This window comes from Lithobates pipiens, unplaced genomic scaffold (assembly GCF_037356315.1).
Source record: "Lithobates pipiens isolate NorthernLeopardFrog02 unplaced genomic scaffold, aLitPip1_a1.2 Scaffold_16, whole genome shotgun sequence".
NCBI classification, from domain to species: Eukaryota; Metazoa; Chordata; class Amphibia; order Anura; family Ranidae; genus Lithobates; species Lithobates pipiens.
The window spans coordinates 399,498,894-399,525,188 of record NW_027507748.1 but is presented as its reverse complement, the minus strand read 5'-3'; the positions used below and the strand labels follow the sequence as shown (position 1 = coordinate 399,525,188).

General features: G+C 38.8%; 1 protein-coding gene across 1 annotated transcript in view; it reads left to right on the top strand.

Annotated features, from left to right (window-relative positions):
* Positions 1-3,174, top strand: part of CALN1 (calneuron 1) — a 431,880-nt gene extending 428,706 nt beyond the window's left edge. The window contains exon 6 of the mRNA XM_077482321.1: positions 1,674-3,174. Coding sequence (XP_077338447.1) covers positions 1,674-1,801 — 128 coding nt within the window. The 3' untranslated portion in view covers positions 1,802-3,174. The remainder of the gene's footprint in view (positions 1-1,673) is intronic.
* The last annotated feature ends 23,121 nt before the right edge of the window (positions 3,175-26,295 follow it).

The window sequence follows — 26,295 nt, the reverse complement described above, 5'->3', positions numbered from 1 at the left end:
TTTTTCGGCAAATATCTCCTAAACCGTGTAGGTTTAGGAGATATTTCGTGGACCTACAGGTAAGCCTTAATCTAGGCTTACCTGTAGGTCAAAGTAGTTTGTAAGGGTTTAGAACCACTTTAAAAATAACTAGCCTCTTTGTTGTGTATTACCGTTTCTAATAAATGAAGGTGCTTTTAGAATACTACAGTATGTACTTCTTTTACTTTCTTTCTGAGAAACCATGAAGATGGGCGGCCCTGGCAGAGATGAGCTGATCTCCACTTCCTTGAATGCTTTTTTAACCAATATACCAGTGGCCAGGTTTTTCCAAAGTGATTTTGCTTTTCTTACATTATTTTTTTTTATATAATAACAAGAGGGTCTTTGTGAACACTGCTAGATGGATATCACATTTCTTTTAAGGATTACATTTAATTGATTATTTCTTTGGACACTGGGTTGAAAATTATATATAATTTGTAGGTAAAAGGTTTGATCAACCATGTACCTGTAAAGAAGTAGTGGAAGATTTACCTCTCCTGCCATACTAATCCTGAGAAATCATCCCCTGAAATCTGCTGGAAACAGACACTTCTGGGACTGTAGATCTCTTGGGTCCATCACAGCTCTCTCTGAGTCCTTCTACTGACCTCCATATCATGACTGTACCCTATGATTGTGTGAGAAGGGTCTCTTTAATGATCACCCAAATCCACTTTCATTTTACCTAAGCAATTAGCTCCAATGCATTTCACCAAAACAACAACACATTTTTTAAATCTTCAAATGTTCACCAAATTTTGGAAAAATTAAAACCTTACATTTTGCTAATTCCTACTTACCAACAGCACCATTGCAACTCTGCCCTTTGACTTTGTATATGCTCTGCTTTAGGAACTCCATCACCCTCTACTCTATTCTCTTGCCATCCTTTTGTACAAGCAAAAATGCTGTATGTTTTACTTTGTTTTACTTTACACGTGTTTGGGTATTCCTTTTTAAAGTGAAACTTCACAGAGTTCACTAAGCTCTAGGGTGAATTCTCTTACAAATGTCAACTTCCCTTACTTCTGAGCTTAGTGAAGTGAAGCTCTGTTGACTTCCATCATCCAATCATGTGCAACTAAAAATGCATTTTTTTTATTTTCCTTGCACGTGATTGGGTGTTCTTTTTCAAACTGAACTGTCAGAACATTCACTAAGCTGTGGGGCAATTTTTTATTTTTTGCAAAGTGAAACATCCCTTCCAAAGTGAACAGCCAATTTGCTTTTAGTAAATCAACTCTATTGTGTAGAACAGCCTAGAATATTATCAACGTCAATAGGGATTTGAGCAGGAAGGTTGAGGAATGCAAGAGCAAAATTAGCATGAGTGGTAACTCAAGGGCCTAAAGAGATATTATAGTTAGGGGGACCAGGAAAGTATAGTCATCAAAATTAGCAGGGGGAAACACCCACAAGGTCTGGAGCTCAATCTGCCCTGCTCATTATGCATTTAGAGAAAAGGGATAGGCATGTCTAATCAGACAGATCCCCTTTTATCTTTCTATTTTTTTGACGTTATAAAATTTGTTTATGTGGCATTTTAAACATTTGGCATTGGACATTTTTCAAATGTATTGTCTATTTGTTAAATTTTATATGCAAATTAAAACAAATTATTGACATTTTCTTTCTCTTTTACTTTTCAGTACATTCGCAGAAGCAGAACAGGCAAACCTGTGTACGGAAGAGCCTTATATGTGCATTTGCCATGGCCTTTATTATAAGCGTCATGCTGATTGCGGCCAATCAGATTCTTCGGAGTGGCATGGAGTAGTTTTTCTTTTTTTTACCATAGCACTGTGAACAAAAATAACCATGCATGCGCATGCTTAGGTGAACATTTTTCTTAATATGTAATGGGAACTGCTGCAAGAACAATCGTTCTGCAACAATACAAGGCCAGCAGTTGTGAAGTGGCTTGCGGAACAATTGAATCTTCTCGGCAGGGACACAAAAGGGCTGTCTTAATGCTTTAACAGTTTTGTTTCCTAATGCAATAAACCCACAGGAGTTCTGAATTATTATTTCAAAGTAAAATGAAAATTCCATCATTTTGTACAGATTCATAGATGTCTTTGAGCAACAACAGATTACAAACCCTGTTTGAAAACAATGTTGTCCGTTTAGATATTAATCGTTCATCCTGCTTATGTCACCAACTTTCAGGAAAGTATCAAGGTATATTTTGCACTGATATATTCACAGTGGCCATTGTAATTCATTGCATACTTAGTCATGTAACCTCTACCAGTCCACTTGTATTACCATATTGTCAGATTGTTCATATATATAAAATATTTTTTCATGGAATATGTTATTTGGATGTCTTGGCAATTTTTGAAAGAACAAATCTGGTTTCTGTTCTGTTTCGTCTAGGATGGTAAATCTTTTGGGCTTTCTGGATGAGGGAACTTTCCATAATCAAGCTCATTTATAAGGCAAAGAGTAACATGCAAAGTGCAAAACTCCATAGCGACCAATCATAAAATATTACTTTATAGTTATAATTACTCTAAAATATGAAAACATAAGCATGATTTACTGTAATGGGTCACTATGTATGTAATTGTTCTTGCTATGTTTTTAAATAAATAAGACTGTAGAAAGTAGCAAACCACATTTAAGCCTCCTACGCACAATCAGATTTTCCGCAGACAAAACCTCAGACTTTTGTCCGAAGGCGTGTGCCTGGATTCTTTCTTGCATATAAACGGCAAGGAATTGTAAGCCCATAAACACGAATGTAGTGACGTACTATGTGTTTTTTTGCACCACTCTTTGAGCTCCTTCTGTTAATTTCGTGTTAGAAGAAGTTTGCTGAGTGTGAGTGTTGATTTGTGCTTTTCATTTTGCGCTTTTCAGCTCGCGCTTTATATTTCGTTCTTTTCAGTTTGTTTCTGAACAGCCTTTTGTCAACCAGACATGTTGGGGGAATCAGAGAAGATAATGTGTTATTTATTATTGGCCTTGGAGTTATTGCTTTGACCCAAGTCCAGTCCAGGAACAGGAGGAGGAGTTCTTGGACCTAAAGTTGGATGTTTTATTAATTGTGACCAATTATGTCATATGCCTTTGCTGCGGAGCTCTAGGAGAATAATCAGGATGATTTTCGGAATTATCTCCGGATGATGGACCCCTGCTTTCACCAACGCTATTAAGAAGCAGGACACATGCATGAGGCTTTTATTTATTTTTTTGCTTGAATATTAAGGATTTGATTTGTTATATTTTCTATATTTTTGGATGCATAGAATGCATATTTTGGTTAAGTTCTATTGGCAGAAAGCATGTCTAATTTTATATGTTTTCTTTTTTTAATGCACAATAAAAATATTGTGTAGAATAATACTTGGCTATGTGTTTTACTTCAAATTACAGTTTGGGAGTAGGACGTTTTTAAAAAAATACAATGTAAAATTAACAAAGGACGCCAACATAGTTGTATCTTTGATCTTAAATAGTACGGGATAATGGTGTTGTGGTAACTTGCATAAAAAAAAAGCATAATAATATTATTCTTGCTATCACTAGAAAAAAAAGCCTTTGAAAATTTGTTTGCAATAACTCTATCAGTATCATTAGCAAAGCAGATTCATTATTATCCCATTAAAGAAGAAGAGAATGCGCATTGTATTTCGAGATTTCATAATTCTGGCTCGTCCTTGCTTTCGAGCATGTGTGCTTGTACTTTGGACTTTTGTCCGATGAACTTGTGTACACATGCTAGGAAAATCCGCCAACAGACATTTGTCTGCGGAAAATTTCAAAGCCTACTATCCAACATTTGTCCACAGAAAAACCAACAACAGTTGTCCGATGGAGCATACAAACGGTAACATTTTCCACCAACAGCCTCTAATCACACAATTCCTGTCGGAAAAATCTGATCGTGTGTATGAGGCTTAAGAGTATGTGCACAAGGCTGCTTTCTGTGTATCTCTGTTCAATTTGTGCTGTGGTGGCTGCAGCTTTAATTTGGGCTCATTGATTACAACCTGCTCAGGTTCATAGGGTGTTCAGAGTTATTACTGACTGCACAGTGTCAAGATTGGCACTTGCTTCTGAATCTGATTGCTCCTGTAAAGTAAACCCGATAGCACAGCCATCCAAGTTCCATTCACTTCGAATTTGACACATGGAACAAAGCACACAAAAGTAACCACATGATTTTTGTGACTAAAATGCTATTTTTTTTTGTCACACTGTCCTGTAACTGTGCTGTAATTACATTTTTTTTAGCTAGTGTTGTCCTCAATTATGGGGAAATTATTGGTGATCAAAGCTGTGTGCGTAATGTTTTTACATATAAGTTAAAATGTAATATATTTTGGAATTTTCTGAATTTCACATCTCTGGATAACAGAATTCATAGCTGTTTTGTATGATCTTGTTAAGGGTAACATGTTGATAATTTAATATTGTAAATCCTGATAAAAATGTTTGTACTTAATATTTTTTCCTTCTATAAAGTCTGAAGCATTAATAACAATGGCACAAAATATTTGGAGCTAAGTTTAACGGTATTATCAGGATACTTTGTTGGTCATTTTATCCAGCTAATATTTTGACAGCTAAATCTTTTTTCATTTTGAAATCTTGGTATGTGGATGGCGTGACTGTATACCGCTCATTAAAAATTCCTTGAACTTTCCACCTTTTTCCAATAAATGGATTCTAAAGAGCCAAAGCCCATATTAGTATATTTCTGTACTTCCATGCCAAAAGCATACATTGCTAGATTTGCACTTTGAATGTATGCCTAGTAAATTGTGACATTTCATTTAGTCCAGAATTGAAATGAGGAATTGATGTGCATTAAACATAATCATTTATTTATTTGATAAATGCTATTGTTCTAATATAAAAATATAGTTTGTGATTAATCATAAATTATTTAAATTGGATGAATTTATTTTGATTATTCAGGTTAAGTAGTAATAAAAATGTGACATTCTTTTTATGACCAGGAAGTCATGTCACCCTATCTGGGTGTTCAAAAACAGACACAAGTTTCCTATTCATGATGATGTTGTGGTATTATTATTATTTTTGTATAGAGTTAGTGGTATTGGTCACTATGACAGCTCAATCTCCAAAAGGGGTCAGATGCTCTAACCATTTCACACTCTCCCAAATAAAGTTTTTTTTTGTTGCTGTATAGATGATTACTGGGGACATTTCTCACCATTACCTGTCTAAGCACTAAAACATCAAGTAAGGGGAAATGTCACGATTGGGAACATGGACTGCAGTAAAATCCTGAAAAAGCATCAACCTGCTCCCAACTCAATAGTTTTGCTTAGACATCTATTTTTAGCACCCTTAAAGGAAATTTACAATTATATATTATTTATTAATTTTTTTAATTTTTACATATATATATTATTTTAAATATCATAAGTAACACACATCCATCAGTCTCCTATATACCAATATGGAATTGTTCTCTCTTTCCTGCATTTTGACAGCAACAGTGGGATTATTATCCAGATGTTGTGGGACAAATGTGCTTACCATATTTTGTTCATCAATTTTTATTTAATAATTTTTGAGACGGTAAAACCTCTCCCCAATTCAATCTATCAGTCTTCTAAGAGGCCATTTCAGTTTTTCTTTACTCACCACAACCCTAGATTTGCCAATCTGGCAGAAAATCCATGCCCACTAATTTTATGTTCCCTTTATTTGAGTTAAAGGGAATCTCTTACAGGCAAAATAATGTTTAGACATGCAGAAATTCACTGGCTAGATAATGTAACATTTTCTCTGAACCTGTTGGTGTCCAGATTAATGTTACTATTAAATACTGAATGTACAGACATGTGCAATATTTGCTTTATACCCCATTTCCATGCCTACTGTAATGCTAAAATACATCCTTACAAGGTAATATGTTGGAAAATATGTAGAACTGGTGAACGCAAAATGGGAATAAAAGGGAGTTATTGCCCAGAGACCAATCTTAGTCCTTGTTTCATTTTACAGAAAATAAAAGACGAAAAAAGATAATTAGTAACAACATCTCACCCTTTTATCCCATTTTTTTTTTCTTGGGTATTTTATAAATAGTCCTCTTAAGTAAAAATATTATTCTACTGGTTGCAATCTGCGCAAAGTAACTAGCTATTCTTAGTCTGTAAATATCTGAATTGTTCCTTTGAATGAACAAAGCTCCAGCAATCTTTGGAAGAACATAAAGAAATATACTGAGTGGTTACAACTGTGCTCACAAAGTAAGAATGTAATGGCAGGTCCTGCTGCTTACTGCTGATTTCTGCTTTAAAGTTACATTTGGCATTTAGTCTATTTTGATTTTCCCTTCTCTATGTAGTATGAATGTAGTCAACATATAATAAAGGACATATTTGCATATGTTATGCACAAAAGCATTGTAGAATATATAGATATTATTTCTCTTTGTCTGCAATGAAAAAAAAAGGAAAAAAGAAAACAATCAACTAATTGTATGTGTTTGTGTAGAAAATAAGCAGGGTGCTAAATGTTAATGGACGTTTGCTCAGGAAGCAACCATGGGAGGTGAAAGACTGGCAAGGCATGTCAATTTAGAAAACAGGAATAGATTTTCAAGCCATTGACTCACTATATTTGTGAAGTAATATAGGTCTTTTACATTTTTTTCCCAATCTGCTTTTTGTTTCTTGAAAGCTTTGAAATGGTATTCACATTTAAAGAGGACATGTAAGGAGTATGTTAAGTCTCACAGTAGTTTAGCAAATTTAAAACAGTGAATATCTGGTATATATATGGTTCCTGTACCTGCCTTTGTGTTTTATTTGTCCTTGACTAATTTTGATAATCTTTTCTTACTATTTTAACAAATTGTACTTTGGCTTACTCACAGTTTTGATGACTCAGATCACACTGCCATGTTGTGTATTTATTAAATGCTGCTTCTTTTTGTGGTAGTGGTTAGAGTAAATCTGTGAACAAAGGTAGATATTATAATTGTAAGTCCTATCCATGGGTCTATAGTGGGCAGCTCCACATTTATTATTAGGGTGGGCACACAAGTTGCAAATTATAATAAATTTTTGTGAACAATTAACCACGGGGGACCCCTACAGATCAAAATAGGGAATACAATTCCCACCTATATTTATTCTGAAATGCATATAACATTTTGGCTATAAATAAAAAAAATGTCATAGACACATTTCAAATGTCCAGAGTGGCATAATGTACCTCACTGGAGCACTGGGCTGTGGAGGGGGCAGGAGTGGCCACTGAGAGCCTGCGCTGGGTACCAGTCCAGGCATGTCGGCGGATGCCAACTTCATTGTCATGATCTTGCCTGAGCCTTTTCAGCATAGTGTAGAGTGAACTGCACTCCTGTGATCCATATGGGAATTTTAGCCAAACAAGCTTTGACTGTAATTCCTCTTTAATTATTTTTTTCCTTGAGCCCATTTATCACCAGAATCTGATCTAAAAAGTATAAACATGTAGTGTGAAACTGATTCTTTTGTCTATTTGGATGTTTTGGACTTGGGGGATTGGAGGTGACCAAGCTCTAGTTCTTTAATTCATTGAGAGAAAAGTGAGGTCACATCCTGGCTTTGCTTCCCCAATACGGCTGTGTAAAGCTCAAGAAATAAGTTATGTAAATAAGAACCTAATTGTTTTCTATATGTGGTCTATTTGTAAAGAAAAGTTCTCTACAAAACTGGACAACTTGCCTATTGTTATCAGTTAGGTTTAACCTTTATTTCAAAATTAAACAGTCCCTAATTCTATAAAAGTTTATAAGGATATGCCGAACACCCCACCGGTTTGGTTCGCACCAGAACTTGCGAACAGGCAAAAAATTTGGACGAACAACGTTAAACTGCTAATTTTAAAGGCTTATATGCAAGTTATTGTCATAAAAATGATAAGGGGCATGTATCAATGCAAAAAACCTTTTAAAAATGTTTGTTTTTTCAGGAGCAGTGATTTTACTAATGCTTAAAGTGAACAATAAAAGTGAAATATTCCTTTAACGTTCATACCTGGAGGGTGTTTATAGTATTCCTGTAAAGCGGCACAGTTTTCCCCTGTTTCGAACAGTACCACAGCAAAATGACTTTTCTAAGGAAAAAAGGTAATTTAAAAGTACTCACGGCTATAATGAGCGCCTCCCCCCTCCTGAACTATACCAGGCCACATGCCCTCAAAATGGGGAGTGTGCTTTGGGGTAGCCAAAGCATTGTGTCCCCTTGTTGATGAGGACAAGGGCCTCATCCCCCCAACCCTTGCCCTTCCCCACAACCTTTGTGGTTGCGGGGGTCTGCGGGCGGGGTGGCTTATCAGAATCTGGAAGCCTCCTTCAGCAAGGGAGCCCCCAGGTTCCAGCCTCCCCCCTGTGTAAAATGGTAACGAGGTATAAATGTACCCCTACCATTTCACAAAAAAGTGTGAAAAGGGTAAAAATGACATGACACGGCTCGGGACAAGTCCTTTATTAAAAAAAACAAAAAAAAATGTCACACAAAGTCTTCTTCTTCTTCCCTTGCTCCACCAACGGACGACAACCCCCCGCATGCCACCACCGATCCGCCTCCATGGGAGGCACCCACCGTAATGACCGTCCTCTCAGGGTGGCCCTGTCCTTTATGATGCACTGGGACATTCCTATAGCCCCCACTGATGCTACGGGGAAGCCATAGGGAAGTCCCCGTGCTTTAGAGGGGGCGGGGTCACCCGGCCACATCACCATGTTTTCCCGCCCTCGGTTATAAAAGAGCTGTCATCTGAGAGGACTGTCAAGGCGTATCGGTGGCCGCATGTGGGTTTTTTTTTATTTTTTTTACATTTTTTAATAAAGGACTTGTCCCCAAGCCGTGTCATGCATTTTTCCCATTTTCACATTTTTTTGTGAAATGGTAGGGGTACATTTGTAGGGGGAGGCTGGGATCTGGAGGCCCCCTTGTTAAAAGGGGCTCCAGATTCCAATAAGCCCCCCACCTGTAGACCCCCACAACCACCGGGCAAGGGTTATGGGGATGAGGCCCTTGTCCTTCCCAACATGGGGACATGGTGCTTTGGCTACCCCAAAGCACCCTCCCCATGTTGAGGGCTCCCCTCTATTCTTGCGGCCTTCTAGGTTGCATGCTCAGATAAGGGTCTGGTATGGATTTTTGGGGGGACCCCCACACCTTTTTTAAAAAAAAATTGGCATGGGGTTCCCCTTAAAATCCATACCAGACCTGAAGGGTATGGATTTTGAGGGGAGCCCTCACACCATTTTTTTAATTTTGGCGTGAGGTTCCCCTTAATATCCATACCAGACCTGAAGGGCCTGGTATGAAATTTGGGGGGACCCCCACGCAATTGTTTTTTTAAATTTTGGTTCAGGGTTCCCCTTAATATTCATACCAGACCCAAAGGGCCTGGTAATGGATTGTGGGGGACTTTTATGTTCATTGGCGGGGCTGACAATTCATTATAGCTGCAAATTTAAAATGACTTTTTATCCTTTAGAAATGTAATTTTGTCCAGGGACTGTTGTAAACACAGGAAACCTGTGACACTTTACAGGCATACTATAGACACCCCCAGGTGTGAAATTTAAAGGAATATTTCACTTTTATTGTTTCACTTTAAGCATTATTAAAATCACTGCTCCCAAAACAATGGCCATTTTTAAAGCTTTTATTGCATTGATACATGTCCCATGGGGCAGGACCCAGGTCCCCAAACATTTTTTATGACAATACCATGCATATAAGCCTTTAAAATTAGCACTTTTTATTCCTGCCATAGACTTTTAAAGGGTGTTACACGGCTTTCGAATTTGCCACGAACACCCCAAATTGTTTGCTATTCAGCGAACAGGCGGACACCCGATGTTACGTTTGACTCGAACATCGGGCTCATCCCTAATCCCTAAAGTTGACTAATCCATATCGCTTCTTGACATGCATATGCTGCTGCAATGTACTCTGCTTCAGTTGAAGATACTTCAAGATTTCTTGCTTTTTTACTAAACCAACTTATGGTTTCTTCCCCATACTGGAAGATTAATTCACTTGTGGATTTGTGGTCTGTGCAGTCCCTGGCCCAATCAGCATCCACATATCCGACCAGTTATGGATTGGATGTTGCTGGTAACCGTAACTTCATCTGAATTGTTCCTTTGAGATATTTGGGGTTATTTACGAAAGGCAAATCCACTTTGCACTGTGCAAACTACAAATGCAAAGTGTGCTTGAAATTGCACTGAAAGTGCACTTGGAAGTTCAGACACTGAGGGGTAGATCTGAAATGAGGGGAAGCTCTGCTGATTTTATCATCCATCCATGTGCAAGCCAAAATGCTGTTTTTTATTTTCCTTGCATGTCCCCCTCTGATCTACAGTGACTGCACTTCCTAGTGCACTTTCAGTGCAATTTCAAGTGCAATTTGCACTTGTAGTGCAAAGTGGAGTTGCCTTTAGTAAATAACCCCCACTGCATCGCTCTTTTTACTGCACTCCAGTCATGCTGACAAGAAGCTGAGACTTTGCTGCATAGTATGCCCACTGCTGCGGCTATGTCTGGTCTTGTCACAGTGGCAAAATATAGCAGCTTACTAATTGCTCTGCGGTACATGTCATTGTTGGGTAGCAGGTTTTCTGCTTCATTGCTCTTTTGATAGCCTGGTTCCATAGGAGTTTTCACTTTCTTTTGCATCTTGCATATGAAATTGTTTCAAGATTTTGGAGATTTTCTGAGATTGGTTGAGAAGATAACTTTCATCTTCTTCTCTCTCTATTTGGACTCCCAGATAGTAGTTTATGTTCCCAAGCTCTTTGATTTCAAAGTTTTCTTCCAGCTTGTGAACTATCTGATTATAATCCCCTTCTTGTTCAAAACAAGTTATAATGTCCTTAACATAGATAAGGATGTGTAGCCATCTGTCTTCTTGATTCCAGGAGTAGAGATGGGGTCTGCTTTACTTCTTGAGAATCCCTCTCTGTTAAGTACTTAAAGCGGGAGTCCACCGGGACTCCGCTTTTTTTTTTTTTTAAAAGCCAGCAGCTACAAATACTGCAGCTGCTGACTTTTAAATAGTGACACTTACCTGTCCAGCGCGCCCGCGATGTCGGCACCCGAAGCCGATCGCTAGGTCGTCTGTCGGGTCCTGCCGCCGCCATCTTGGGTATGGGAATCAGGAAATGGAGCCTTTCGGCTTCATTTCCCGGTTCCCTACTGCGCATGCGCGAATTGCGCTGCGCAATAAGGACGCTCCCCGCTGCCTCTGGGAGCTGTGTGTTTCCCAGCAGGCAGCGGGGCACTTGCGGGAAGGGGCGGGCACTTGCAGAAAGGGGCGTAAGTTACGCCCCTTTCCGCAGAGAGCTGTCCCGGAAGTGGGTGCAGTTACCTGGATTATCCAGGTAACTGCACCCCCCTCCCCCCTGAAAGGTGCCGATTGTGGCACCGGAGGGGGGGAGGGTTCCGATGAGCAGAAGGTCCACTTTAGGGTGGACCTCCGCTTTAATTCACTTTCTCATTTCACATCCTTGATGATTGCTTAAGATGCTCTTCTGAAGTTTACACACAAGGTTGTCTCCTTGCTTAAACCCTGGTGGTTGCTCCATGTAGAGATCTTCCTTAATGTCTCCACATAAGAAAATCATTTTTAATGTTTAGGTGTTTCACTTGCATGCCCTTGCCGGCTGCAACGTTAAGAATCGCTCTGATGGTGGCGTGTTTTACGATGGGAGAGAATGTTTCATCATATTCTTCACCGAATTTCTGGGATTAACCCTTGGCAACTAGTCTGGTTTTGTATTTTGGATATGCCCATCTGCGTCTGGCTTTACTTTAAAAGTCCACTTACTTCCTATAGTTTTGCGGTTAGGAGGGAGCTCTGTGAGTGTGCAGGTTTTATTTTGTTGAAGTGACTTTAATTCTTCTTCTGCTGCTTTTTTCCATTTATTGGCTTCATGTTTTAGCAGTTTTTCTATGTCTTTCCAGGAAGTTGTTTCAAGTATGCTGTGTGTTTCGACAGTGTATGACAGCTTGCACGGTGGTTTGCCCTTTGTAGTCTGAGTGGATCATATGACTTCAGGCAGTTCAGCAGGATCTGGTGGGGAACTTGATTTAGGCATTGTGCGTTTCTCCTCCTGCACAGGTTCGCTTTGGTCAACTTCTTCTGGTTTGCTTGGCATTTTCACTTCATAGCTTTCAGGGATCAGTGTTTCTGGTGATGGGCTCTCATCAAAATAAACACTACGGCTTATTGTCACTTTGTCATGTCAGTCTTCAGGTATAGGATTATATAACCCTTAGTTTGCTCACTGTAGCCTACTAGAATGCATTCTATGGCTCTGTTCTCCAGCTTGGATCACTTTTCACTTAGAATATAGGCATATGCTTTATATCCAAACACTCTGATGTGCCCTAGGCTAGGCTTTGATCCATGCCACATTTCAAATGGAGTACTTTTAATGGCTCTTGAGGGTAGTCTGTTCTGTAGGTGGGTTGCAGTCATTACTGCTTCTCCCCACTACTTGTGAGGTAGATTGGCATCCGACAACATATACCTGGCCATTTCTTTAATGCCCTGTACACACGGTCGGACATTCCGACAACAAAATCCCTCTGGTTTTTTCTCAGACGGATTTTGTCCGAAACTTGTGTTGAATACACACGGTCGCACAAAGTTGTCGGAAAATCCGATAGTTCTGAATGAGGTGACGTCAAACACGTACATCGGGACTATAAACAGGCCAGTAGCCAATAGCTTTCATCTCTTAGTTTATTATGAGCATGCGTGGCACATTGTCCATTAGAATTGTCTACACAGGATCGGAATTTATGTGATCGGATTTAGTTGTCGGAAAATTTTAGAACCTGCTTTCAAACTTTGTGCGTCGGAAAATCCGACAGAAAAAGTCTGATAGAACCCACACATGATCAGATTTTTCGACAACATAATCCGATCTGACTTTTTCCATCGGAATTTCCGACTGTGTGTACAGGGCATTATGCCCTGTACACACGGTTGGACATTCCGACGACAAAATCCGTTGGATTTTTTCTGATGGATTTTGGCCCAAACTTGTCTTGCATACACACGGTCACATAAAGTTGTCAGAAAATCCGATAGTTCAGAACGAGGTGACATACATCAGAACTATAAAGAGGCCAGTGGCCAATAGCTTTCATCTTATAATTTATTCTGAGCATGCGTGGCAGTTTGTCCGTTAGAATTGTCTACACACGTTCAGAATTTAAACGATTGGATTTTGTTGGCAGCTCTCAAACTTTGTGTGTTGGAAATTCCAACTGAAAAAGTCCGATGGACCCCACACACGATCGGATTTTCCGACAGCATGATCCGATCGCACATTTTCCGTCGGAAAGTCCGACCGTGTGTACAGGGCTTTAGAGTGTGATTTTTCCTTTCTGCTACACATTTTGTTCAGGAGTGTAAGGTGTGGTTGTCTGGTGTACTATTCCTTGTCTCTTTAGGTATGAGGCCACTTCGTTGCTCATGTATTCTCCCCCATTGTCAGTGCATATTATTCCTGGTTTCCTTTCTAGACATGGCAACAAACTCTTCAAGTTTCTCTGATGTTTCATTCTTGTGTTTCATCAGATAAGTAGTTGTGTACCTAGAAAAATCATCAATGAAAGTTAGTAGATATCTGTTCCCGCATGACGTGGGAATTTTCATTGGACGGCATATGTCACTGTGTGTGTTTTTCTTTGAGATTCCTGTTGAAGTGGAGCACCTGTGGCTTTTGCTTCAATACAGCATTTGCATTTCGTGAGCACTTTGCAAGACACTATTGTCAAATCTTCTGATAAGCCTCTCTTTATAATGTCCTGTATAGCTTCTGGATTTCTGTGTCCCAGCCGTAGGCCATTACAGACTATATTGATTTGCTGGTCTGTAGTGATGAGTTTGTATAGGTGATCATCCAGTTTTTCTTTTGCGAGGAATTGCTTATTATTGTGAATTGTGTATTCATCACCCTGGAACTTAACTGTAAGACCGTTGTTTGCTTTTCACCGAAGACTGACTTTTCACTGATAGTTCTGGAAAATACAGCACTTTCTTTACAAGAATACTGTGCTTGCTGCCTCATGGTATAATGCAGTTCAGGAAGCCCTGGCTTTTACCTTCTGAATTGATGCTTTTCCCGTTTCCTAGGAAAACGTTGTCTATTGGACTGTAATCAGTGTTTGTGAAGAAAGTCTCATCGCTAGTCATGTGGCTTGTCGCGCCTGAGTCTATACACCAGATGCGTGGCTTGTCTCTCTGTGTCACTTTAAAAGTGCCACTCCATGGTGTGTCTGCAGTTTCCTTTCTGGCTGCTTTGACTATTTCTTTTGTGGATAGCTTTAGCTTTCACTGCTCGGCTTTCCAGATAGAACAGTCCTTTTTTAAGTGACTGGTCTTTTTACAGCGAAAACAGGCTCTGCTTTCTTTGCTGTGCTTTGTGCCTTTGCACATCTTAAGAGCTTTGTCATCATAGTGCGTATTTTCTTTCCTTATGTCATATTTATCTATTAATTTTCCTTTGACATATTCCAGTGTCAGCTCCTGCTTGGGTCTGGTTTCTAAAGCGGTAAAAAGAGCAGTATATGTCTCTGGAAGGCTGCAGAGGAGCAGGGCAACGGTATGGTCATCTTTGATGTCCTCTCCGATGGTGCATAGTTGCTCTATGATCTCTAGCATAGTTTTCAGGTGATCACACATATGTTAGCCTTCTTCTAGTTTCATCTTATATAGTTTTCGTAGTAGAAATAGCTTGCTGTTGAGACATGAATGCTCATGCAGTTTCTGTATTAAAGTCCACATACCTTTGGCTGTTTTCTCTGTTCTTGTGTGGATAAGCTGGTCATCTTCCACTAGCAAGCACAAGCAATCACTTTTGCTTGTCTATCCTTCCTATCCCATTCTTTCATCTCCTAGTATGTGGGTCAGTCTGTATTTAGCACTTGCCACAAGTCATCCTTGCTGAGAAACACTTCCAGTTTAAACTTCCACAGCTGGTGATTGGCATTGTTCAGCTTTGCAATTGCAAACTTCCCTCCTAAACCGCTTGCCATCTTTCAGCTGCTTGCATACAGTATTCACAGGCTCACTGTCTTGCAGAATTCTCTTTTTCCAGTGCCTGGGTGCTTCTGGGCTTGCTGGGATATAGAATACACACTATAATGCTGCAGTGCCACCTGCTGGATAGATAGCTACAATGCATATACACAGTCACAATATGTAAGCAGATTGCTGTTTTTCTTCCAACAGTGGCTTTATTAAAATGATGACATGGGAGTTATCTGCTCCCCATCACCTTTCACTGCCCAGGAGAATCCTAATGTCAGGAGAATCCTAATCAGGCAAAAAGGTAGATGGACGGTATAGTGGTGAGGCTGCATAAACTGGCCTTATTATAATTAGAACTCTTGAAAATTGAAGTCTGGTTTATTGTAGAAGGGGATGGGTTAAACAAAAAATGGCAAATGGCAGTTACAGAATGTATACAAAGAAGCTTAATGAATATGGTTAGCTTTTTTAAAGTCTAAGATATCACAAAACAACTGTATCTTGCCATGTAGTATTTTAGAACAGTATTTTCCAGACTGCTTAGGAAGTGAACAGGAATATCTATCTACTCAATCTATCTATATATCTTTCTATCTATCTGTCTTATGCAACTAGATATATAATATATGAGTTGATTATTTCTATTATGTTATAGAGTTTAGAACTTATTGAGTAATATATGGAAGCAGGGCTATATCCATAAATAAACTTTAACTGAGAGAAAAGATTGCAGTTCTTACTAAAGCAAACAAAAATGAGTGCTGAATAATGAGACACATACAATTTTAATATCTGCTGATTGGAGTTAGCTGTAGTCAGAATTACATGATAATATTACAGTATCAAGTGAATATTTGAACTTTCTCAGGGAAATATTTATGTGTTTTAGTAGGAATAGTTTGTATGCAGCCAAAAAAATATAACCATTTCAGTTTAAAGCTAACCTTTCAAAATCTTTTTTAAGTGTCTTAAGGTTGTGGTACACAATTTCAGGTAGGCTTATGAGTTGAAGTGTTCTGAGTGAAAAAAATTGAATTTTTATAAAAAGAAATACTAGCTCCAGGTTACATTTACTCAGACTTAAGAATTATGTGTCATAGCGACCATTAACTGTCCTAATACGCAGTGATGACTCACTGAATAAATCCATGTGCAATTAAGGCAACAACGTTTATATTAATAATTAGGATAATAATAATGATAAAGCAGTTTTTTCCCCAAAAAATCTGAATTGGTATTCTTAGTAAAATTGTTTAACAGAAAGATTGTGAATTCATTTTTCTTTCCATAAACACTGACAAATATTTAAAAAATAACTTTTATTAAAAAAAGTACAGTACAATTACAAAATTCGCATTAGTGAAAATATTAGCACTATTTATAAATTACATGTAATTCACAAAGTGTATTACATCAAAGTAATCAGAATGCATATTTTTAATTATACGGGTTCAATAAATTTAAATACTACACTTAGCTTGGGGTTATTGTACTTTTGCTATCATTAGTTTTCCTGCTTTTGGTAAATAAACCCAGTAAATTAAAAGTGGATATAGTGCCAGATACAAGCTGTTTACAAATGTATACACAAGACCAGAAAACCTGTATAACATTCCCTGTTTAAACTGTGTGTCTCATTGAAACTAAATTTGCTCATAAATTAGACTTTTATCACCCAGATTCAATTTTAAATCACATAATTACTGTCTATGGGGTAAAGCTCCAGGTTATTCTCCATAGCTCTGTTTACACATACTGTATATAGGATCACAATTCCATAACGTCTGTCTGTATCTGCATTACTGAATAATACAGTGAAGATTTTTTCAGCATCTATCTGTGCAAACGAATGGACAACTAAAGCTGGCCATAGATGATTGAATGATCAGCCAGTAGGCTAAATGAAAAAACAAAAAACAAAAAAAGAAAACAGATACCTCCATCCACACAAGCAAGGTGGATAGAGGAATCCTACCTGCTGGTACACTGTATTCTGACAAAAGATCTCTTCGCTGTCAAAATACACAGGTAAGTGGCCACAGCCACTGATCAAAAAAATATTCCAACAATCCCATTCAACAGGAGTCTGTCAAAAGACTGACTTCTGTTGAACAGGGTCGGCCACACATGCATCGAAATTTGGTTGGTCCTGGCTAAACTGGCAGAATTTTATTCCATCTATTGAAAAAGAGAACAGTTGTTTGTGACGTTATATGAGGTCATGACCAATTGGAGTCATGTGCCTCATTCAGTCATGTTATAAGCATATAATAATAATCAAACTCTAAATGCTTCAAACTAAATATGACATGATTACATATACTGTACTATGCAAAACAACATTTTGCATATGAAAATAACCATAGTCAATTGTATATTTATGTAAAGTTATTACTACAGATGACATATGCTTTGAGCATTACAAGTGTTGATTAATAAATTGCAGAATATACTTAAATCAGTCAAGGTAAAAAAAAAAAGATGTGATTGAAAAAATAATAACATCTTGTTTATTTCCTTATGAGTTAATTTACTAACTTATCTCATTTTTTTTATCATTTTATTAAGCTATTTGAGGTGGAAACACAGTTTAGAACATTTTAATCAAGTTATGTATTAATTTAACCTGCCTTAAATCTGTCTTTATCTTATCTTTCCAGATCCCCTGCACATCATTTAAAACCAAATTAAAATTAAGAAATAAACTCTAAATCCTTCATATAAAACTTGATGTGACTTTTTACAGAAAACATTTTGTTTGTCTAATCATATACTTTTAAAAGATCATGAGAAAATAATAAAGATTTCATAGGAAGAAATACTTTGAGGATGTGAACATTGTTATTTTATAAAGTGCTCTTGTAAAGTATATTTCTATAACTGAATTGCATATTGGCTTTATGTATAAGAACGACCATATAAAAGTAAAGGATTTTGGCGCTCCAAATAATGTGATGCCCTTGGTAAAATAGTATAGTAGTAGCTATAATAGCACGTCATTTTAGATTAATGCTATGATCTAATGCTCTAATAAAACGAAGACAGCCATGTATAAGAACAACACATATATTTGACTGAATACTTAATTTAGCAAATATTAGCTCATTCATACTTAACCCCCCTGACGGTATTCCCGAGTCTGACTCGGGGTGGATTTTTTATACCAAGAGCGGTATCCCCGAGTCAGACTCGGGACAGCGTCGCTGGATCCAGGAGGAGGTTTACTTACCTTCTCCTTCGGATCCAGCGTTGTCTCCCCGCTGTACGAGCGAGCCGTGTCTCGCTCGATGCATTACACCGCCGATCTCCGTGCCCTGCGAGCGTTGCGACGCACGGGCACGGAGATCGGCGCCAAATTCAAAAAGTGAAACAAACAGTAAACATACAGTATAATGTAATCTTACAGATTACATTGCTGTATGTAAATATTTCACATCCCCGTTGTCCCTAGTGGTCTGCCCAGTGTCCTGCATGCAGTTTTATATAATAAAAACTGTTCTTTATGCCTGGAAACTGGAGATTGCCCATAGCAACCAAAACTGTCACTGTACATCAAAAATGATTTTAGACCAGCTAGAAAACAGCGATAATAAATTAGAATCACTCGCAGAATTGAGCGATAGCGATTTGTGGGGAGATCCGTCATCAAATACTGAAAAGTAATGACAGTGACAATTCTGCAACTGAGCAAATTTCAGTGTTTTTGATTTTGATTACATTATTGAATAATTTTTATTATTGTTATATTATTATTTGGTACAATTATTTATAATTATTTATTATATTATAATTTATGATTAAATTTTTCAAACTTTATCATACCCGGGATGTCTGCTAGACTCTGGTTTGGACAGATTTAAGAGAGTTATTCCTAAGAATTGCAGGACTACAATATAAAACGCCAAATTTTCATGCAAAATAATGGTACCGCTTTTAGCACCTAAAATCCGAAATAATCGTACCGCCAGGGAGGTTAATATATTTTTGTTATCCATCATCAATTTCACCAGGTGAGCACCAGTATGAGTCTGACTATAGCATTTATTTAATATTGCATTTGCCAGTACTTTAAAGGATTCTGCTTTGGCACTGACAATCTAAAAGACAAATAGTGGCTGAAATGCAGCCCGACATAATCAATATCACTTACATATTGTTCTGTTTTAAAGTGGTTATAAAGGCTGAAGTTTTTTTTACCTTCATGCTTGCATGCTTGAAAGTAAAAAAAAAACTTTGATTTGCAGCTTTCCTCTTAGCCCCCCTTATACTCACCTGATCTTGATCCAGCGATATGCACAAGAGCAGAAGCTCTCCTGGATCTCTGCATCCTCACTGGCTTCTGTCAATCACAGTGAGTGAAGAGGGAGTGGGGAGAGGGGCTGAGCTGTGTTCTGCGTGTTTCATAGACACGCAGAGGTGGCTCGGTAGTGAGCATGCAAGCTGCTTGCTCTGTGGCACTCAGCAGGGGGAAGGGGCCAGGAGCACCAGCCGGGGACCTAAGAAGAGGTGAATCGGGGCTGCTCTGTGCAAAACCATTGCACAAAGCAGGTAAGTATGACATGTTTGTTACTTTAAAAAAAAGCTGAACCCTTACAAACCCTTTAAGGATAAATTTTGAAGGGCTGAAGAGTTTATGACATAATGGGAGTGCCGCTATTCACTAATATGGGGAAAGGCTGACCTTCTCACTGTACTGTTTGTGAAATTCTCTAATATACAGTATATGTTTATTATTTTTTATAAGTGTTTGTTCAAACTAATTTGTCCTCGCATTGGTAATTTGGGGAACATGTTATTTAATCCAACTTATAAATGATTTATTTTGTATGCAAAGGATTATCCACAAGATGTAGGCAGTGATTTATGTATATTTAATAAATTAACACAAAAAAACATACATTATGGAAATTAAAAAAATACTACTCTTTACTGTATGCAAAATAGCTTTTTTATTACTTGGAGAATAAAAAATAATAATATTGCCGATCTGAAGCAGTTACAATGACCACCTTATGAATGTATTATGTTTAATGCAGTGTGTTTTATTTAAATAAAATATGTATATTTACCTATATAATTTTGAAAAAAACCTCCCTATACAAAAGTTATATTTATTATAATATCATTTTACTAAGCAATGCTAACATTTTTATTTAGGCTTATTGTTTAGATTGTCAATTTAGGCACTATGATTTACTGTGAAGATCTAAAGGGCAGTGTCTGAATAACCCCCATGTTTTAATTACATTTAGAGGACTTACAGAATGTTTGATGTGAACCTACCACCACTATGATGTTTGATATTTTTTTACATGTATTTATATATTGCATCCACTGTGACCACAGTGGTTGTTGTGTAAAGAAATTATGTTTAATATAGGTTGGAATAGGCACCAGGAGTGGAGTGTTGCGTTTTGGTGCTGCCTCAGGAGAATGTATATATATATATATATATATATATATATATATATATATATATATATATATATATTTTTTTTTTCTTCTTCTAAGTTTGCTTTATTTTACAAAACAAACATTTAATACAGAGTGCATCCATGATACTGCTGTTAAACAGTTGTCTGACAGCACAGCAGGCACTCTTTTGTCTTCAGACTTTTCTCCCTCTCTCCAAATGAAACTTCATATGGCCTATCATAACAGAACATGCAAGGAGACGGAGGTTGTGAGGATGTGCCGCTCCAATGATTCAGCCTGCTTTTTGTGTTTAATTTGGGCTTGAGCTATTAAGGTTTTCACACAACATTTGTTTTATTGAGAAAACAGTTAGGGGCAGCTTGGTAAATGTGTGAAATGGAGCCTACAGTAAAAAATTACAGTCTATACTGCATATATTAAATGCTTGTTTAGTCTAGGGGTAGAATAGTCTAACATATACCTTATTCCTAACTTTGTCAGGCGCTCTTTGCCTGTGAGACTGGTCCCCCGTAATAGTCTTGCTTAGTAAATTTTGAGGCTGAGGAACTGTCCACAGCCCTGAGTCAGGGAAAGGAGGTGGAACTGCCAGGATGAGGACTACAGCCTCTTCTTCCTTTACCCCCCAGAGTAATAGGACATTTAATTCTTGTGTTGGTGGCAGGGGGCACTAGAAGAGGTTTTTTTATTCATCCCAGTACTTGGTTTTAACTGATTTTGTTGAATTTAAATTCTTGAAGACTGAAATATAGTATGCCTTCAAGAAATCTATGGCTGATAAATATGTTAAGTTAAAGGGGAGTTTCACCCTACTTAAGTAAAATTAAATGTAATCTCTTTATTACATGTCCCTATATAATCATTAAAAAATCATACTTACTAGTCCCTTACCTTTGTTTCCAATGTTGTCCTCAGCTGAATTTCTCCTCTTACTGCTCTGCTTCTACACCAGGGTTATGCAATTAGCGGACCTCCAGCTGTTGCAAAACTACAAATCCCATCATGCTCTGCCTCTGGGTGTCATGCTTGTGGCTATCAGAGTCTTGCTATGCCTCATGGGACTTGTAGTTCTGAAACAGCTGGAGGTCCGCTAATTGGATATCCCTGTTCTACACCATCATCTTAAAACACCTCTTTCTGGTTTTCATCCTGCTTATGTGCAGACGCAGTTAAGCCCCGTACATATGGTCGGATTTTCCGACGGGTAAATGTTGGATGTCAGGCTGTTGGTAGAAAATCCGACTGTGTGTCTGCTCCATCGGACATTTGTTGTCAGACTTTCCGCCAACAAATGTGTGTTGTCAGATTTTCCAATCGTGTGTACACAAGTCCGTTGCAGAAGCGGTCGGTCTTGTAAACCAGCATTCGTAATGAAGAATTAACATTCACGATGTGGCAAATTATGAAATCTCCAAATGCAGCGCACATTCTCTTCTTCTTTAATGGCATAATAATGAAGCTGCTCTGCTGGTGATACTGAGTTATTGCAAACATATTTTCAAAGGCTTTTTTTTTGTGATATCAAGAATAATATTATTATTATTATTTTTTTTTTCTATTTGTGCGAGTTACCACAACACCATTATCCCTTAGTTTATAAAATCAAAGATACAACCATTTTGGTGTCCCTTGTCAAATTTACACTGCATTTTTTAAAATGCAACTGCCTACTCCCAAACTGTCATTTGAAGTAAAACACATAGCCAAGTATTATTCACAATTTTTTTTATTGTGCATTAAAAAAAAATAGACATGCTATCTGCCAATAGAACTTAACCAAAAAGTGCATTCTATACATCCAAAAGGGCATTGAATGCATCCAAATATGTAGAAAATATACCAAATCAAATCATTATTCAACCAAAAAAAATGTCAAAGTAATAACTCCAAGGCCAATAATAAATAACACATTATCTCACCCGATTCAGCAACATGTCTGGTCGACGAACGGCCATTCAGAAACTAACTGAAAAGCACAAACTGAAAAACGCTAAATGAAAAACGCAAAAAGAAAAGCGTGAATCAACGCTCACCAAACTTCTACTAACATGAAATTAGCAGAAGAAGCCCAAAGGGTGGCGCTAAAGAGCTGAAAAACCACGTAATATGACTAGTATGACACTACATTCGTAATTGTTGCCCAACATTTGTGTGACCGTGTGTATGCAAGACAAGTTTGAGCCAACACCCTTCAAACAAAAAAACATGGTTTGTTGTTGGAAAGTCCGATCGTGTGTACGAGGCATAACTCTCTGCCAGGTCCTGCCAGAAACCTGTGGCAAGTCTTCACATGCATTTGATCAAAATCGTGCAACATTTTATCCCACTTACACACTGTCCTGGGACATACCAGGGAACAGTGGGTGGCCAATCTATGTCACCTAACCTAGACTAAGACTCAGGAAGTGGTGAGATGCACAGAAAAGAAAAGGTATTTGCCATTAAAAAAATATTCAATTGTGTAAGAGAGAGGGGGGGGGGGGGGGGTTATTCCATAAGTGAAGGTTAGCTTTAAGTGATACATAAAGGGTATTTCCACATTTACAGTCAAATTGGGATAATGTCTACTTATATTTGTTACATGTCCCCATTCACATGGCAAAATATAAAAATGGCAGCTTAACTTTTTTAGATGTTCTCTTCTAAGACTTCCAGGAATGAAAAAATTCTACTTAGCTCCATTTATGAAGGGGACTGAGAAGCTGTGTTTACTTTAATTATCCCTATCTGTACTGTGCAGAGCAGATATCATCTCATTAATTGTACTACATTTGAACACTGTCTTAGCAGAAGATTAAAGGTTTAGAAGCAGGGCTTCTTCATTGTATGTTAATGAGAATTAGACTTAAGTCTGTTACACACTGCAAGTTTTTTTTTCCTTCAACCCAGTGTTTGAACAGATCACTTACCAACACAAGCGGCGATACCCCTCCTGTGCTATTGTATTCTGACAGGAAGACTCCCCCCACCACCACAATACACTGATCAACGCTCAGTGATTATTTTTTTCTCGAATTTGACTGCACAATACACTTTACATTTTCCTTATTGACTCTGTTTTCTGTACTTCGAATGCCTGTTTCTGTTTCACTTTAAGCGGTGTAAGTACTGTACTTTGACTGAATAATTAAGAACTCCTGTTTAAAAAAAATGTAAAAAAAGAAATATATAGCACATGTCATATAATGTACATGATGTTATTTACCATTTCATATATGTAAATCATTGTTTTACTGTTGTTGTTGCTGCCTCTAAGTAAAGGGAAATATCTTTTCAATTGATTGCCAGCAACATAATAATGTGTATTCCCTTTCTTACCAATTTCTACAGAGCCTTATTACCCATATTGCCCTGCATGACAGCCTGTGAGCCTTGAAACAGAATAAGCATAAAAACTGGCCTACTTTTTTTGTGATTCCCAGCCCAATGGTCAGTGCTCATTCTTGTTACAGTGCTCTCAAGGAAATTGTTGTAGAGAGGCTGTTATGGGTTTAATAACTCTTATGTACAATATGAATATATAATGTGTAAATATGACTTATACAAAATAGCATGCAACTTACTGTATAACTGAAAATAAATATATATAGATATATATATTTAAGTATTTGAGCATATAAAGGAAAAATTACTGCCATATGTATTAGATAATTTACTATAACCAAACACAAATGTAAATATAGAATATGTAAAAAAATAATTTTGTCATTATTTCTGAAATAGAATAAAGTTTCTTTTTTTCTTTTGGTGTTGTATTTATTTTCTGCTTTGCCCAATGGTTTTTAATGAGGTTAAATGGCATCAAAAGTTGCAAAAAGTTGCCGACTTGAAACAAGAGGAACTCAATAATTACAATTAGAGTAGATACACACAGACACATGATGCAGATCAATAGTGGTATGCTGCATCTGGGGCAGGCATTTGCCCTCCAAGAGGGGGGTTCCTCTGTGACCAGCAGCAAATCTTAATATGGAATGCAGCTTCAGCATGGAAAGCTGTTGAAGTTCATTTTAAAATGATGTGTTGAAAGTGAAATACATTCTTTGTTACGTACCAGGATATACATAACTATTTAGTGATCCCTTTTGGCGTTCATATGTGCTTTCAAGTGTGCCCTCCAAAATGTTGACATTTTTCAGGATCCGGATACCGTAACATGAATAGAGTTGATTTACTAATACTGGTGAGTGCAAAATTTGGTGCAGCTGTGCATGGTAGCCAATCAGCTACTAACGTAACCTTGTTCAATTAAACTAGAAGTCCATCCTAACACTAAAATCCCTGAATCTACAGACATCCATGACATCCACTAACCTATCTAACCCTGTAAAGAAGAAATCATTATACATACTTTTTTTTAAGCCACCCCGCTCTGGTCCAACACTGGGCTGTCAGCTGCGGCTTTTTTTGTAGAGGCAGGTGCAGTCAAGGAAGCCAAGAACGGAAGCCCCTTAGTAACTCTATGGGTGATGTCACTCCCCATTCATTTTAGAGCCATTGTTGGCTGTGTCCTCTGCAGAACTTCCGCCACTGGAGACCAGATCGCCTCCAAAAAAGGTATTATAGCAATTTCTTTTTTACAGGGCTACATAGGTTAGTGTAATGCTGCATACACACGGGCGGACTGTATGGCCTACTTAGTCCGTCGAAACACATTTCAGCGGACAGTCCACTCGTGTGTGGGCTTCAGCGGACTTTTTCAGCGTGCAGTCCGGCGTACTAAGAATTTCGGATTTTTCGAAATTCTGTCCGTCGTACTCGCATTTCGGTGGACAATCCGGCCGTGTATATGCCAGTCCGCCGTACTTTTGAAATGAGCGGACTTTTCCCGCCCGGAGAAAAGTCCACTCATTTCGAGCGGCTATCCAGGTAGGCGGGGCCCGCGAAGGAGACGTCGCTGGCCCCGCCGCCTGGTATGGACTTAAAGAGGAACCCCAACGCCGAAAAATATCGGCGTGGGGTCCCCCCAAGTCCACAACAGACCCTTGTCCGAGCACGCTACCCGGCCAGCCAGGAAAGGGGGGCGAGCGAGCGCCCCCCCTCCTGAGCCGTACCATGCCGCGTGCCCTCAACATGGGGGGTGTCTTGGGGAAGGGGGGGCCAGGGCGCCCCCCCACACCAAAGCACCTTGTCCCCATGTTGATGAGGACAAGGGCCTCTTCCCGACAACCCTGGCCGTTGGTTGTCGGGGTCTGCGGGCGGGGGGCTTATCGGAATCCGGGAGCCCCCTTTAATAAGGGGGCCCCAGGATACCGGCCCCCCACCCTATGTGAATGAGTATGGGGTACAATGTACCCCTACCCATTCACCTGTAAAATAAAAGTACAAAAAAAAACACAACACACGAGATAAAATACTTTATTGCACAGCTCCGGGGGTCTTCCGTCTTCGGGGGTCTTCTCGCCGGACTCCTCAGCTATCTTCTTGTAGCTCTTTTGCTAGCGGAGGAGTCCGGCTTTCTTCCGCGACGCCGGGCCTCTTCTCCCGACTTCGGGGGTCTTGTCCCCCTCTTCGGTTCTTCTGCCGGGCCGCCGCGGCCATCGCCTTCCGTTCTTCTTCTTCTTCTCCTTCTTCTCCAGGAGATGTTGACAAGAAGATAGCGTAGGAGTCCGGCCTGGTACGGCTCAGGAGGGGGGGGGGGCGCTCGCTCGCCCCCCTTTCCTGGCCGGCCGGGTAGCGTGCTCGGACAAGGGTCTGTTGTGGACTTGGGGGGACCCCCACGCCGATTTTTTTGGGCGTTGGGGTTCCCCTTTAAGTCCATACCAGGCGGCGGGGCAAGCGACGTCTCCTTCGCGG